The following is a 15,234-nucleotide window of genomic DNA, read 5'->3' as shown; positions in this document are numbered from 1 at the left end:
TGCGATGGGGGAGGGGGAGAAGAGCGCGCGCGATGGGGCAGGTGGAGAAGAGCGCGCGCGATGGGGGAGGGGGAGAAGAGCGCGCGCGATGTAGGGGGGCGGGGGGAAGAGCCCGAGTGATAGAGAGCATGGTAACAAAGTGTGAAGCTGGATGAACACAGCAGGGCAAGCAGCATCTCAGCAGCACAAAAGCTGACGTTTCAGGCCTAGGCCCTTCATCAGAGCAATCAGAGCAACTCTCTCTCTCTCTCCCCATCGAGCAATCAGAGCAACTCTCTGATGAAGAGTCTAGGCCTGAAACGTCAGCTTTTGTGCTCCTGAGATGCTGCTTGGCCTGCTGTGTTCATCCAGCTTCACACTTTATTGTCTTGGATTCTACAGCATCTGCAGTTCCCATTATCCCTGATAGAGAGCATGTGCGTGTGTGTGAGAGACTGAAGTGAGGAGGGATAAATAGAGGAGGGGGGAGGGAGGGAGAGAACGACAAAGAGAGTGAAAGAGAGAATGACAGAACAAGGAAACAGGATAGATCAAATTGATTAGATACAATGAGTGGAAGGAGGATACTCACGCACACGAATCCGCCATGCCCCACCTCATGGCAGCAAAGACAGACAGAGAATCTGAGATAGGTGAGTCTGTCACTGACGTGTTTGTTGGAATGTGTGTCGACATTGAACTATCCCTATTCAGGGCGGTGGGGGCTGAGGGGGGAGAGAGGAGACTGACAGCACTGGGAAGAAGCTACAGCCTTTCCTACATTTGCTGCTATTCTTCACTCTGTGTCAGGATAACTGCTCCAGCTGACCCACTCTTAAATTCTCCAGTCTTTCAAGTGATGGAGCACCAGACTTCTCACAATAAATTTAACAAAGGAAAATTATTTCAATCCAACAGTAAATCCATAGATGCTGAGCTCCGACCAGACTGGTACAGGAATTCGAAGACTGAGGGTGGGAGCTATATCCAACTCACCAGCAGCACAGAGTTTACAAAATGGAAAGCAAATCAAGAGGTTTAAAGTGTTTAAACATGATGGAAATGGCTAGATGTGAATCTACTGCCTTGTTTATGAAGTGGGTGTTGGACACAGACCTGGTCGGTGGGTCCTGGGCACAGCTGCTGTTGTGGGTGATGTCCTGACGGTGCTCACTGTCTCTCTCAGCCTCGGAGCTTCCCAAGGAATGGAAAGAAAATCAGAACATTATAATTCTTGTCTGCATCCTCCCTGGATTCCATCTCAACCCATCTCAAAAATCCCCTTTCTTCACACATTCCCTTAACACAGCCTCCACCCCCAGTTCTACCATCCCACATTCACCCTCACCCACACCTTCCCAAACACTCCCCCTTCACCCACACCCCTCCACCTTTGATCCCATTGTGACTCTGAACCTACCGTGTGTGGGCTGAACAAATGGTGCTGAGGTACTTGTCAGTGATGCTCGATCCATATTGGTGATCCCATGGTCCCTCTCCCCTGGTCCCCGGTTACTGAAGCGGAGGTCTGACCGGATGTAATGATATCCAGAACCCGCGGGGCAAATCTCCCGAAATCCCTCTTAAGAGAGAAGCTGAAATTCAGTATCTTAAAACATCCAGAATCTGTTCAAAAGCCAAGTGTGAATACAGCAAACTGCAATGATCTTCAATTGCAGCACTGGCATTGGCTACGCACTGGACTCTGAATCTGGCAATGGTTATGCACTTATTCCAGCCAAACAGCACCAACTATGAGTTTAGACATCAGCAGGGCCAAAGTGTGAGATTGGAATCACCAATTGTGGGTATAATGTGTCATGGTGATGGGTCGGAAACCCTGAAGCACTTAAGAGATTGACTGAACTTTTAATTATAATATGCTTTTCTGAACAAAAATGACAGTGAAAAGGTGACTGGGGATATAAATTCAGAAGCTGTCTGGAGAGAGGAAGAGAGAGAGCGAGAGAATAGGGGAGCATGAGGGGGACACACAGCCTAGGAAAGTCACACCTGCTAAAGTATCGAGGATGCTTCAAAGGAATAGATTTAAAAGGGTGAAAGACGACAAACTAAATTGCAATCTCCCGGGAGTTACGGAGACTGTGAACACGATGGAAAAAAAAGACAGCAGGTTGTTGTCACTCTTTCCCTTTGACGGATACACAAAACCAGGGATTAAAAGCCAGTCGAACCCTGGCCAGTAGGCAATAATGTGCTTGTGGGTTTGGGTATTTGTGCTCGGGCACTTACCAACACAGCATGAACACTAGTCTAGGTTTGAAAGCCCGTGTGTTGTGCAGGTCACAGTGGAAGTGCAGGTCAGCTGCTAGTCTAAATGCTAGAAGCCAGTTAGTCAGTCACAGGAAAAGGTAAATGGACTTCGACTACTCTGCAAAGCCAATAATCTAGTTGCTCGAATGTGCAATGTTCCCTGTTTCATGAATGACTCGGGGATTGAACCATTTATTTTCTAACATGTATTTTTTGTTGGATTTCGTTCTCATTTCTAGTTGGTGTTTATTTCACTAAAATATTATTCCTTTTTGCATTTAGTAAGTAACAAAATTACTCTTCTGTTAACTCAAAAAAACTGCTGTTTAAATAGCTCCTTTTAAAACATTAATTCATTTGGTCTGTGGTCTGGAAAGAGAATTCTCTTTAAATGAACCTGTTGTGACCAACTGTGTGTAGGAGAATAAAGGTGGAGAGAAATTCATCCCTCCTCACTCAGGAACTTAATAATTCTGGGTATCCTGTTTGGAACCGGAACAAATTTGGGTATGTTGCCCTTAATCCACATCACCAGAGGCATGACCTGCTTCTTGGGGAATCTTCAAAATATTTCAGCCCTACACGTAACTCCAGCCCACACTGGGGTTTTGACCCTGAATTCCAGATGCTCCACTGAACAAATCATTGGCAGAATTTGGTCTCCTTTGGGGTTCACATCCCCAAAACTAAGCCAAGGCTTTGGCTGTGGAACAGACAGATTGTTAGCAGGTAGAGGGATGGAGACTCACTAATGCCACGTCACACTAATCCAAGCAGCTGTGATAGTAACCACCTCCATTCAGTGTCCCTCTCCTGCATTTCTAATTTACAAGAGACTTGGGTTTTGAAACTGACACGGCAACCTCACATTTTTTACTTTGTCTCCAGCTGTTTCCTCTGGCTTACTGCAGAAACTGAGGAAATTTATATCCCAGACAGGGCCTGCATCACTGTGCAGAACAGTGTCACAGAATTATTACAACACAGGAGGCGGCCAGTTGGTCTATTGTGCATGTACTATCTCCACGGCCCAGGAAAAATCTCCTGCCTTTTCCCTATTTCCCTGCACACCATTTCTATCCAAGTAGTTATCTAATGGCCTCTTTAATTCTTCAATTGAACCTGCCTCCACCACACTTCCAAGCAGTGTATGCCATACCCTAAGTATTCACTGTGTGGAAATGTATTCCTCCTGTCACCCCTTGTTTGCACAATCCTTTTAACCTCCTCCATTCTGGTTTCTTTTATGAGCAGAAGCAAATTTTTCCTGTCTACTCTACTCATGATTTTGAAAACCTTGAACAAATCCTGTCTTAGCCTCCACCTCTCCAAGGGGTATAGTCTCAACCTCCTCAATTTATCCTCACAACTGAAGTCTCGCATTACAGAAATCATTCTTGTAAATCACTTCTTCCAATATATTTGCACCGGTCCTATACACTTTATTTACCTTTCTCATTATCATTTACCCCAGCAGCCCTAGCCCCTCATCCCATGTGCCCAAAGATTAAGAGAGAAGTTGAAATTTATTCACGCAACAGAAACTTGCTACCCTGGCACCTGTGACTCAAAGGATGGCCAATGACCCTGCTTCCTCCCTCACTCACTCCTTCATCTACTCCCCTCACAATCACCGTGCTGTCTCTTTTATCTTCTCCTATACCTTCTCTCAGATACCTTCCTCCTCTGTCATTCCATTTATCTCTTTCAGCTCCTTTCTTTCCATTTTTCCTGTAATCAGTCCCTCTTGCCCTAATCTTTCCTTTGCTTTCTCACACTTTTTCCATCTATCCCCTGCCTACTCTCCCCTTTTCCTGTCTGATTTCCCTCCAAACCCTACACCTTTCTGCAGTCAGAGGTTAGTAAGGTGCTGGCCTGTGGGTGACCTGCTGATTACCTGTGAGTGGGGATGGGCACTTCTGGCACTCTGTTCCCCAAGCTTTCCCAACTCGGCTGCAACAACAGATCTGCTTTGTGATGTTCTGTCTCACAGGCAGGGAACAGGATCCGCTCCTCCAAATCCGATAACAAGGTCCTTTGGTTAATGAGATCACCTGCTGTGCTGAAACATCGAAACCGCAGCAAGTTACTCAGTAAAAACACAGGGGTCCTTATCCTCTCACCTTAAAACCTTCTGGTTTTGGACTCTTCCACCCAGGGGAAAAGATTTACCCTATTCATGCCCCTCATGGTTTTATAAATCTCTTACATTGCCACTGGGCCACCGAAGCTCCAGCGAAAATAGCCCCAGCCTGTTCAGCTGCTCCCTGTAGCTCAAACCCTCCAACCCTGGCAACTCCCTTTCAAATAGTTTCTGAGCCCTTTCAAGTTTCACAACACCCTTCCTGGTAGCTGGGAGGACATAACTGCATGCAGTATTTCAAAAGTGGCCTAACCAATGTCTGTACAGCTGCACTGCACTCCCTTCTAGTAATTACCTCTTCAGGAATAAAAACCCTGCTAAAAATATAAAAGCCTAACCTTAACCCTATCTCTGCATCTACAGCAGACGGTGAGGGCAGCACAGATCAAGGTTAACAGTGGTGGCGATTTATAAAGAAACAACTCCCAGACTCCAGATCTCACATCATGGTGGCAGTGTAGGTTAAACAAAGGGAACTTCTGAAAACTTCTAAAAAGCTCCAAGATACCATTTTCAGATCCTCCAGGACCCCAATGAATCCACGAGACGGCTGTCTTACACTCAAGGATTCAGAAGACTAACGGCAACAAACTTTTGTGCGTGAATGTCTACAAATTTAATAGCCAGGAGTCGATTTCCCTCTTTTCTACGACACATGCTCACCCTATAAAGAGAAAAATCCGTGTATCTCTGTTGTTAAAAAGAACATCAGTCTGGTTTCTGCAGACTAAAGTAGTAAAATCAGCAGTCAAAGTCTAGGGGATAGTAGGAACTGCAGATGTTGGAGAATCCGAGATAACTAGGTGTAGAGCTGGATGAACACAGCAGGCCAAGCAGCATCAGAGGAGCAGAAAGGCTGACGTTTCGGGTCTAGACCCTTCATCAGAAATGGGGATGGGGAAGGGGGTTTTGAAATAAATAGGGAGAGAGTGGGAAGCAGATAGAAGAGAAGATAGGTGGAGAGGAGACAGACAGGTCAAAGAGGCAGGGATGGAACCAGTAAAGGTGAGTGCAGATGGAGAGTTAGAGAGGAGCTAGGTCAGTCCAGAGAGGACAGACAGGTCAAGGGGGTGGGATGTGGCTAGTAAGTCGGGGATGGGATTGGGGCTTTAAGTGGGAGGAGGGGATAGGTGGGAGCAAGGACAGGTTAGGGAGGCATGGATGAGCGGGTCTGGTTTTGGAATGTGGTTGGGGACAGGAGGTTTTGAAACTTATGAAGTCCACATTGATACCATTAGGCTGCAGGGTTCCCAAGTGGAATATGAGTTGCTGTTCCTGCAACCTTCGGGTGGCATCGTTGTGGCACTGCAGGAGGCCCTGGATGGACATGTTGTCTGAAGAATGGGAGGGGGAGTTGAAATAGTTCACGACTGGGAGGTGCAGTTGTTTAGTGCGAACCGAGCATAGGTGTTCTGCAAAGTGGTCCCCAAGCCTCCACTTGGTTTCCCCAATGTAGAGGAGGCCACAATGGGAACAGTGGATGCAGTATACCACATTGGCAGATGTGCAGGTGAACATCTGCTTGATGTGGAAAGTCTTCTTGGGGCCTGGGATGGGGGTGAGGAGGATGTGTAGGGGCAGGTGTAGTACTTCCTGCGGTTGCAGGGAAAAGTGCCGGGGTGGGTGGAGCTGGAGCAGAGTGTGGAGTGGACAAGGAAGTCACGGAAAGAGTGGTCCCTCCAGAAAGCAGATAAGGGTGGGAAGGAAGAAATGCCTTTGGTGGTGGGGTCGGATTGCAGATAGCGGAAGTGTCGGAGGATGATGCGTTGGATGTGGAGGTTGGTGGGGTGGAACGTGAGGACGAGGGGGATTCTCTTTTGGTGGTTATAACGGGGACAGGGTGTAAGGGATAAGTTGCGGGAAATTCGGGAGACACAGTTGAGGGCATTCTTGACCACTGAGGTCGGGGGTGGGGGAGGGATTGCAGTCCTTGAAAAACAATGACATCTGAAATGTTTGGGAGTGGAATGCCTCATCCTGGGAGCAGATGCAGTGGAGGCGAAGGAATTGGGAATAGGGGGTGGAATTTTTGTCGGAAGGTGGGTGGGAGGAGGTGTATTCCAGGTAGCTGTGGGAGTCAGTGGACTTGAAATGGATATCGGTTTCTAATTGGTTGCCAGATATGGAAACAGAGAGGTCCAGGAAGGAGAGAGAGATATCAGAGATGGTCCAGGTGAATTCCGCTTCATGTTCATATTCTGCTTGGGAACCCTGCAGCCCAATAGTATCAATGTGGACTTCACAAGCTTAAAAATCTCCCCTTCACCTACCGCATCCCAAAACCAGCCCAGTTTAACCCCGCCTCCCTAACCTGACCTTCCTCCCACCTATCCCCTCCTCCCATCTCAAGCACCACTCCCATATCCTACCTACTATCTTCATTTCGCCCCCTTAACCTGTCCATCCTCCCTGGACTGACCTATCCCCTCCCTAACTCCCCACCTACTCTCACCTTCACTGGCTCCATCCCCTTCTCTTTGACCTGTCTGTTTCCTCTCCACCTATCTTCTCCTCTATCCATCTTCTATCCACCTCCCCCTTTCTCCCTATTTATTTCAAAGCCCCCTTCCCCATTTCTGAAGAAGTGTCTAGGCCCAAAACGTCAGGCTTCATGCTCCTCTGATGTTGCTTGGCCTGTTGGTTCATCCAGTCAAAGTCTCGGGTTAGGATTAGGGATAGAGAGGGGGTGAAGCAAAGACCATGCATTGTTAATGCACAGTCAGATTTATATTTCAAACTGACTGAGGTACAGATTATGGAGAGTGAGAGGCACAAGATTTAATTTGGCATTGATACAAGGTTGAGAGGACAGCATGGGCAATTGGAATGACAGAATGTCAATGGGATTAGTTTGCAGATTAGTACAAGGCAATGTGGATGGAGCAGGGCAGTAGGATTAGATTGGGGATTAATACAGGTCTATGGGGAGGGATTGTGGAAGTAGGATTAGATTGGGGATTAGTACAGGGCTATGGGGAAGGTGGGGCAGTGGGATTAGGTTAGGGATTAGTACAGGGCTATGGGGGAGGAGGATGCAGTAGGATTACTTTGCAGATTAGTAAAGGGCAATGGGGACAGTGCGGGGCAGTGGAATTAGTTTGCAGATTAGTACATAACTATGTGGAGGGAGTGGGGCAGTAGGATTCAGTTGGGGATTAGTACAGAGCTGTAGGGAGAGATGGGGAATGTGGGATTAGTTCAGGGCAATGGGGAGGGAGGGAGGAAATGGGATTAGGTTAGGGATGAGTGGAGGGTTAGGGGAAGGGAACGGGCAGTAGGAATAGTTTGCTGATTAGTACAAAGCTAAGAAGAGAGCACAGGGAGCATTCAGATTAGCCTGCAGATTAGAACAAGCCTATCCAGAAGGAGCACGGCAGTAAGATTAGGATGCAGATTAATACAGGGCCATGGAAGGGAGCAAGGCAGTGAGATTAGGATGCAGATTAATACAGGGCCATGGAAGGGAGCAGGGCAGTGAGATTAGGTTGAGATTAATACAGGGCCATGGAAGGGAGCAGGGCAGTGAGATTAGGATGCAGATTAATACAGGGCCATGGAAGGGTGCAGGGCAGTGAGATTAGGATGCAGATTAATACAGGGCCATGGAAGGGGGCAGGGCAGTGAGACTAGGATGCAGATTAATACAGGGCCATGGAAGGGAGCAAGGCAGTGAGATTAGGATGCAGATTAATACAGGGCCATGGAAGGGAGCAGGGCAGTGAGATTAGGTTGAGATTAGTACAGGGCCATGGAAGGGAGCAGGGCAGTGAGATTAGGATGCAGATTAATACAGGGCCATGGAAGGGAGCAGGGCAGTGAGATTAGGATGCAGATTAATACAGGGCCATGGAAGGGAGCAGGGCAGTGAGATTAGGATGCAGATTAATACAGGGCCATGGAAGGGAGCAAGGCAGTGAGATTAGGATGCAGATTAATACAGGGCCATGGAAGGGAGCAGGGCAGTGAGATTAGGTTGAGATTAGTACAGGGCCATGGAAGGGAGTAGGGCAGTGAGATTAGGATGCAGATTAATACAGGGCCATGGAAGGGAGCAGGGCAGTGAGATTAGGATGCAGATTAATACAGGGCCATGGAAGGGAGCAGGGCAGTGAGATTAGGATGCAGATTAATACAGGGCCATGGAAGGGAGCAGGGCAGTGAGATTAGGATGCAGATTAATACAGGGCCATGGAAGGGAGCAGGGCAGTGAGATTAGGTTGAGATTAATACAGGGCCATGGAAGGGAGCAGGGCAGTGAGATTAGGATGAGATTAGTACAGGGCCATGGAAGGGAGCAGGGCAGTGAGATTAGGATGCAGATTAATACAGGGCCATGGAAGGGAGCAGGGCAGTGAGGTTAGGATGCAGATTAATACAGGGCCATGGAAGGGAGCAGGGCAGTGAGATTAGGATGCGGATTAGTACAGGGCCATGGAAGGGAGCAGGGCAGTGAGATTAGGATGCTGATTAATACAGGGCCATGGAAGGGAGCAGGGCAGTGAGATTAGGATGCAGATTAATACAGGGCCATGGAAGGGAGCAGGGCAGTGAGATTAGGATGCAGATTAGCACAGGGCCATGGAAGGGAGCAGGGCAGTGAGATTAGGATGCAGATTAATACAGGGCCATGGAAGGGAGCAAGGCAGCAAGATTAGGATGCAGATTAATACAGGGCCATGGGAGGGAGCAGGGCAGTGAGATTAGGATGCAGATTAATACAGGGCCATGGAAGGGAGCAGGGCAGTGAGATTAGGATGCAGATTAATACAGGGCCATGGAAGGGAGCAGGGCAGTGAGATTAGGTTGAGATTAGTACAGGGCCATGGAAGGGAGCAGGGCAGTGAGATTAGGATGCAGATTAATACAGGGCCATGGAAGGGAGCAGGGCAGTGAGATTAGGTTGAGATTAGTACAGGGCTATGAAGAGGTACTGGGTCAATGTAAGCAATGGCCTAGTGGCATTATTGCTAGACTATTAAACCAGAAACCCAGCTAGTGTTCTGGGGACCCAGGCTGAAATACCACCATGGCAGATGGCAGAATTTGAGTTCAAAAATTTTTTTTAAAAAGTCTAGACTTAAGAGTCTACAGATTACCATAAAATCATTGTCAATTGTTAGAAAAACCCATCTGGTTAACTAATGTCCATCAGGAAAGAAATCTGCCGCCCTGACCTGGTCTGGCCTATATGTGATTCCAGCTCCACAGCAATGTGGTTGACTCTCAATTGCCCTCTGAAATGACCTAGTAAGCCATTTAGTTGTACCAGTCACTACAAATTCTCAAAGGAATGAAACCGGACAGATCACCTGGCATTGACCTAGGCACCAGAAAAGACAACGGCAGAAACAGCCCTGTCGACCCTGCAAAGTCCTCCTCACTAACATCTGGGGGTTAGTGCGAACATTGGGAGAGCTGTCTCACAGACTAGCCACGCAACAGCCTGACACAGTCAAACTCACAGACAATGTCCCAGACACCACCATCACCATCCCTGGATATGTCCTGTCCCACCCGCAGGACAGACCCAGCAGGGTTGGGGGGGGCGGTGGCAGCACAGTGGGATACAGTCAGAGGGTGTTGCCCTGGGAGTCCTCAACATGGAGTCCAGACTCCATGGTGTCTCATGGCTTCAGGTTAAACACGGACAAGGAAACCTCCTGCTGATTACTATGTACTGTCCTCCCTCAGCTGATGAATCAGTACTTCTCAATGTTGAACAACACTTGCAGGAAGCACTGAGAAATGGGAAGAGGACAAAATGTACTCTGGGTGGGGGGGGTTTCAATGTCCACCACCAAATGTGGCTCAGCAGCAGTAATACTGATCGAGCCAGTTAGGTCCTAAAGGACATAGCTGCTACACTGGGTCTGCGGCAGGTGGTGAAGGAACCAACAAGACCGAAAAACCTACTTGACCTCAATCTTACCAGTCTACCAGCTGCAAATGCATCTGTCCATGACAGTATTGGTAAGAGTGGCCATCGCACAGTCCTTGTGGAGACGAAGTCCCACCTTCACATCGAGAATAATTTCCATCCTGTTGCTAAATCACAGTGCTAAATGGGTTAGACTTTGAACAGATCTAACAACTTAAGACTGGTATCCATGAAGCACTGTGGGCCATCAGCAGCTGCAGAATTGTGCTCCAGCATGGCCATGGCCCGGCATATCCCCCACGCAGGCATTACCATCAAGCCAGGTAATAATTCCTGGTTCAATGGAGAGTGTAGGAGGGCATGTCAGGAGCAGCACCAGGCAGACCTGAAAATGAGGTATGAACCTGGTGAAGCCACCAAACAGAACTACTTGCACACCAAACAGTGAAAGCAACAAATGATAGACAGAAATCAAAAACAAAGTTGCTGGCAAAGCTCAGCAGGTCTGACAGAATCTATGAAGGAAAAAACAGAATTAATGTTTCGGGTACGGTGACCCTTCCTCAGAATTGAGTGATAGACAGAGCTAAGCGATCCCACAACCAATGGATAAGATCTAAGCTCTGCATGGATGGTGGTGGAAAATTAAACAACTTGCTGGAGGAGGAGGCTCCACAAATATCCCATCCTCGATGGAACAGCCCAGCACATCAGAGCAAAATACAACGCTGAAGCATTTGCTGCAATCTTCAGCCAGAAGTGCCAAGTAGATGATCTATCTCAGTCTCCTTCAGTGGTCCCGAGCGTTAGATTTGTAATGCTAGAGACTTGTAACTTATAGTCTTGAGACAATTCGCTTCACTCCATATGATATTGAGAAACGGTTGGAAACCCTGGATACTGCAAAGGCTGCAGACCCTGACAATGTTCCAGCAATAGTACCGAAGATTTGAGCTCCAGAACTTGCTGCTCCCCATCCAAGATGTTCTAGTACAGATACAACACTGGTATCTACCCAGCAATGCTGAAAATTGCCCAAGTATGTTGGGGGTTAGTATAAGGCCATGGGAGGGGGCAGGGGAGTAGGAATAGGTTGGGGATTAGTACAGAGCTATGGAGAGGATGTAGGGTAGTGGTGTTAGTTCAGGGTTAACAGCAGAGGGGGGTGGAGCAATAGGATTAGGTTGGGGATTAGTACAGAGCTGTAGAATTACTTTGCAGATTATTACAGGGCTAAAGGAAAGGAACACGGCTGTCAGATTCGGTTGGGGATTAGCACCGGGATATGGGGAGGGAGCAGGGAAGTGGGAATAAATTTGAGATTAGCACACCACTATGAGGAGATCGCAGAGCAGTGTGATTAGTTTGGGAATTCGTACAGGTCTTTGGGAAGGGAGCAGGGCAGTGTGATTAGGTTGGCGATTAGTACCGGGCTATGCAGATGGATTAGGGCAATGGGATTAGTTTTGAGGCAAGTACAGGGCTATTGGTGGAGTGGGGAGGTGGTCGGATTAGTTTGCTGATTAGTACAGAGCTATCAGGAGGGACGAGCAGTGTGATTTGGTTGGGAATTATTACAGGGCTATGGGGAAACAGCGGGAAAGTAGGAATAGTTTGCAGATTAATACAGGGCACTGTGGAGTGACCGGGGCAGTGGGATTGAGTTGGAGATTAGGATACAGCTATGGGGAGGTCGCGGCACAGTGGGATTAGTGTGCGAACTGGTACAGCACTTTGGGGAGGCAGTGGGGCCCTGAGGTTAGTTTTGGAATTAGTACAGGGCAATGGGGAGGGAGGGAGCATTGGGATTAGGTTGAAGGATAGTACAGGGCTATGGGGAGGGAGGGGACAGTGGGATTTGGTTGGGGGATAGGAGGAGTTTGGGGAGGGAGGTGGCAATGGGATAAGGTTGGGGGTTAGTACAGGGCTATGGGGAGGGAGTAGCAGTGAGATTAGGTTGGGGGATAGTACAGGGCTAGGGGGAGCAAGGGGGCAGTGAGATTAGGTTGGGGGATAGTACAGGGCTAGGGGGAGTGAGGGGGCTGTGAGATTAGATTGAGGATTAGGACAGTTTTAGGGGGAAAGAGCAGAGCAGTAGGGAGCAGGGCAGTGGGATTATGTTGGGGATTGACACAGGGCTAAGGGGAGGGAGCAGGGCAATGGCATTAGGTTGGGCATTGACACAGGGCTATGGAGTGGGAGTGGGACAGTGGGATTATTTTACAGATTGACATAGGCCTATGAGGAGTGTGTCAGTCAGTGATATTAGTTTATAGATTAGTACAGGGCTCTGGGGAGGGAGCAGGGCAATGGGATTGGATTGCAGATTAGTACAATGCCATGGATACAGGGCTGCGGAGAGTGTGGGGCAGTGGGATTAGGTTGGGAATTAGTACAGAGCTTTGGGGAGGGAGCAGGCCAATGGGGTTAAGTTGGCAATTAGTGCAGGTGTCTGGGAAGTGTGCAGGGCAGTAGAAACAGCTTTTTACTATTCTGTCTGTTGGCTACGATTGACAAAACAGAGTAAATTTCCCATTCTCAACTCCGTAGTCCCCTTGATGAAATTTGCTGTAATTTTGGAATTTGAGAGTGGAGCTGTCGCCTGTGAGAGCATGGGCTGGTAGTTTTCTGTAAAGTCTGATCACTTACAGATGCAGCGGCTCTTAGAGGTATCCTGCACAAACCCTTGGCTACACACACAGCTGTAACTGCCTCTCACGTTCAGGCACTTTCCATTTTGACAGATTCCTGGCAGGGAGCACTCGTCGATATCTGAAAGAAGCAGAATGAAAGAGTTGACTACTCGTAAGGTTACATTCTGCAATGGGTGGGGAGGGAGCAGCACGAGGTCAAAAGCTTATTTCTAGTCTTACATTTTATGAGTACTACAGAGCCGATGGTCGAGCACTCCAGGTGATTGCTCTGCAGTAAATTCTCATGCCTCAATTATTTTTATAAGAAGTTAAATCATTCCTTGGGAAAGGCCAATCGTAAGTGAGGTGGCGTCTGTTTTATCCATCTATTGATTTGATACCTCATACCCACTATACTCACCTCTCAGTGAACATAGAGAGGAGCCTCTTTCACAGTAACTGTGCTTGCACCAAAGCTGTGTGGTGGTGGGCAATGCTATTTTATCCCAGCTGCGGTGTTACACATGTTTATTGCCATGTGGACACAAAGGCCCTTCAAGCAGAATCCTGAGGGGCTGGTAATTTATGAAATCCCTTGTTCCCAACACTGATTATTCAATGTAGATGTTGAATGTCACCCAAATTCCATCTGTATCGAGGCACCTCAAGAGTAAGAAATTTATCGAATAAACCTGAATATCATTGCACCTTCTAGAATGTCTAATTGGAAATGGTTTCGAATGTACCTTTAAATATTTTTAAAATAATGTATGTTTTTGGACACCCTCTAGAGAACCTCTAGAGTATATTGAACTGGAGATGGTGTTTGGTGGGGTCCCCTGGGAGCAGTGATTTGTGTGTACCTCAAGAAGGTATATGACTGTGAAATGATGCTGATTATTGTCTGGATAATTATGGGGTGGGGAGGTTCTAGCAGCATACTGACCTTCACGGATATCACACAGGAATAGTCAGTGATGTGCCAGCAAACATTTGTTCATAAAAAATATTTTGTAAGAACCAAGGGACATTACCTGTTTAAGACCAGGCATGAGCTGATACATTATCTCGGTACCAAACAGTTTGAAAAGATATAGTGTATCAAGGTTGGAATGTGAGTTGTTGGGACCGGTGTTAAGATTAGTTGGGAGGAATGTGCAGAATGCTCTGAAGGGATAGGCAGCTTAATGCATCAAATGTAGACAGGGTTCAGGCTGTGCACCTCCTCTCAATGAAGTTGCCAGCGGAGGAAGTGGAGAATGAGATTTTCCAAATACCAAAGTGTCAATCACTGCTCCCAGTCCGATCATGCCTTTAGAATACAGCCTAATTACTAAAGCAGCTTTCAGCTTATTCAAGTCCCCAGTTTCTCTCAAGGAGGGGAGTATGGTGTGGAATCCAATTTGCACTAATCTCTTGTTTAGAGGTTCCTTTTTACCCTCATAACCTTCTTGACTGTGCAAAATGAACGGTTAATGTGCTTACACGGAAATCATCTTTTCATTTCTTCTTTTCCATATTCAGTCAATTCAGCGAAACTCCCAGCACTGGTGTGGAGGGGCCCCGGCAGCTGTGACGGGTACAGCAATAGCATCTCTGGGAACGTGGATTCCTTGCAGTTATTCTTCATGTCTGAACCCTGATCGTGAGTCAGTGTTCATAGTTGATTCAAACATCAGGAACATCAGTGTGGAGTTTCTCTCAAATGCTGCGCCAGAGGCTCACTGAGGAAACAGGCCTAAACCCAAATTGTAACCGTAAACTCGAAACTATCGGCAGCAGAGGCTGGGCCCTTCCTGATTGTGTGCTTGTACCAGGATCATATTCACAACTAGCACTTTTTCTTTTCGGGGAGATGTTTGGTGTTATTGGTGGGAAGAAGCGGTGGGGGGGGGCATGGGACTGGGAATTTAAGGTGTTTAGTCTTATTTACCTTGACACTGCCCATCAGCAGTTTTTTCAAATCCATGGGGGCAGTCATTTCCTGTGGAATAGAAAAGAACAACAGTAAAGCAGGGAGAAATGGAGAAAAAGGCTGGGAGGAAATCGAAACAAGAGTAATTCAACCACTTAGCTAGACCCAAAGCAGATGAAGTCTCACCACCAGGCACCCAGAGCTTTCATGGATCCCTTGTGGCGGTGAGGGCGGTTACTGACTCACTAAGAACACATGCACATTGTAAAACAATGTCAATGGACCCTTGCCCCCACATCACCATTATCCAATACATCATGTTCCTAAGAGAGCGGTCTATCGGGAAGTGTTTGTGGAGGATCTGTGCAAACACACCACTGGATTTGATTAATGATTGTGTTTTCCTGAGATA

General features: G+C 47.5%; 1 protein-coding gene across 5 annotated transcripts in view; it reads right to left on the bottom strand.

The window, feature by feature from the left end:
* LOC125447701 (latent-transforming growth factor beta-binding protein 1-like) overlaps positions 1-15,234 on the bottom strand; it is a 120,501-nt gene that overhangs the window by 31,612 nt on the left and 73,655 nt on the right. For all 5 annotated transcript variants that reach the window (XM_059640915.1, XM_059640919.1, XM_059640916.1 and 2 more), the window contains 5 exons: positions 14,841-14,891; positions 12,924-13,046; positions 4,151-4,315; positions 1,400-1,561; positions 1,096-1,173 (listed from right to left, as the gene is read on the bottom strand). In XM_059640915.1, the coding sequence (XP_059496898.1) occupies positions 1,096-1,173; positions 1,400-1,561; positions 4,151-4,315; positions 12,924-13,046; positions 14,841-14,891 (579 nt within the window). The remainder of the gene's footprint in view (positions 1-1,095; positions 1,174-1,399; positions 1,562-4,150; positions 4,316-12,923; positions 13,047-14,840; positions 14,892-15,234) is intronic.

Source organism: Stegostoma tigrinum, chromosome 39 (genome assembly GCF_030684315.1).
Source record: "Stegostoma tigrinum isolate sSteTig4 chromosome 39, sSteTig4.hap1, whole genome shotgun sequence".
NCBI lineage: Eukaryota > Metazoa > Chordata > Chondrichthyes > Orectolobiformes > Stegostomatidae > Stegostoma > Stegostoma tigrinum.
This window is presented reverse-complemented; position numbering and strand designations above follow the sequence as displayed.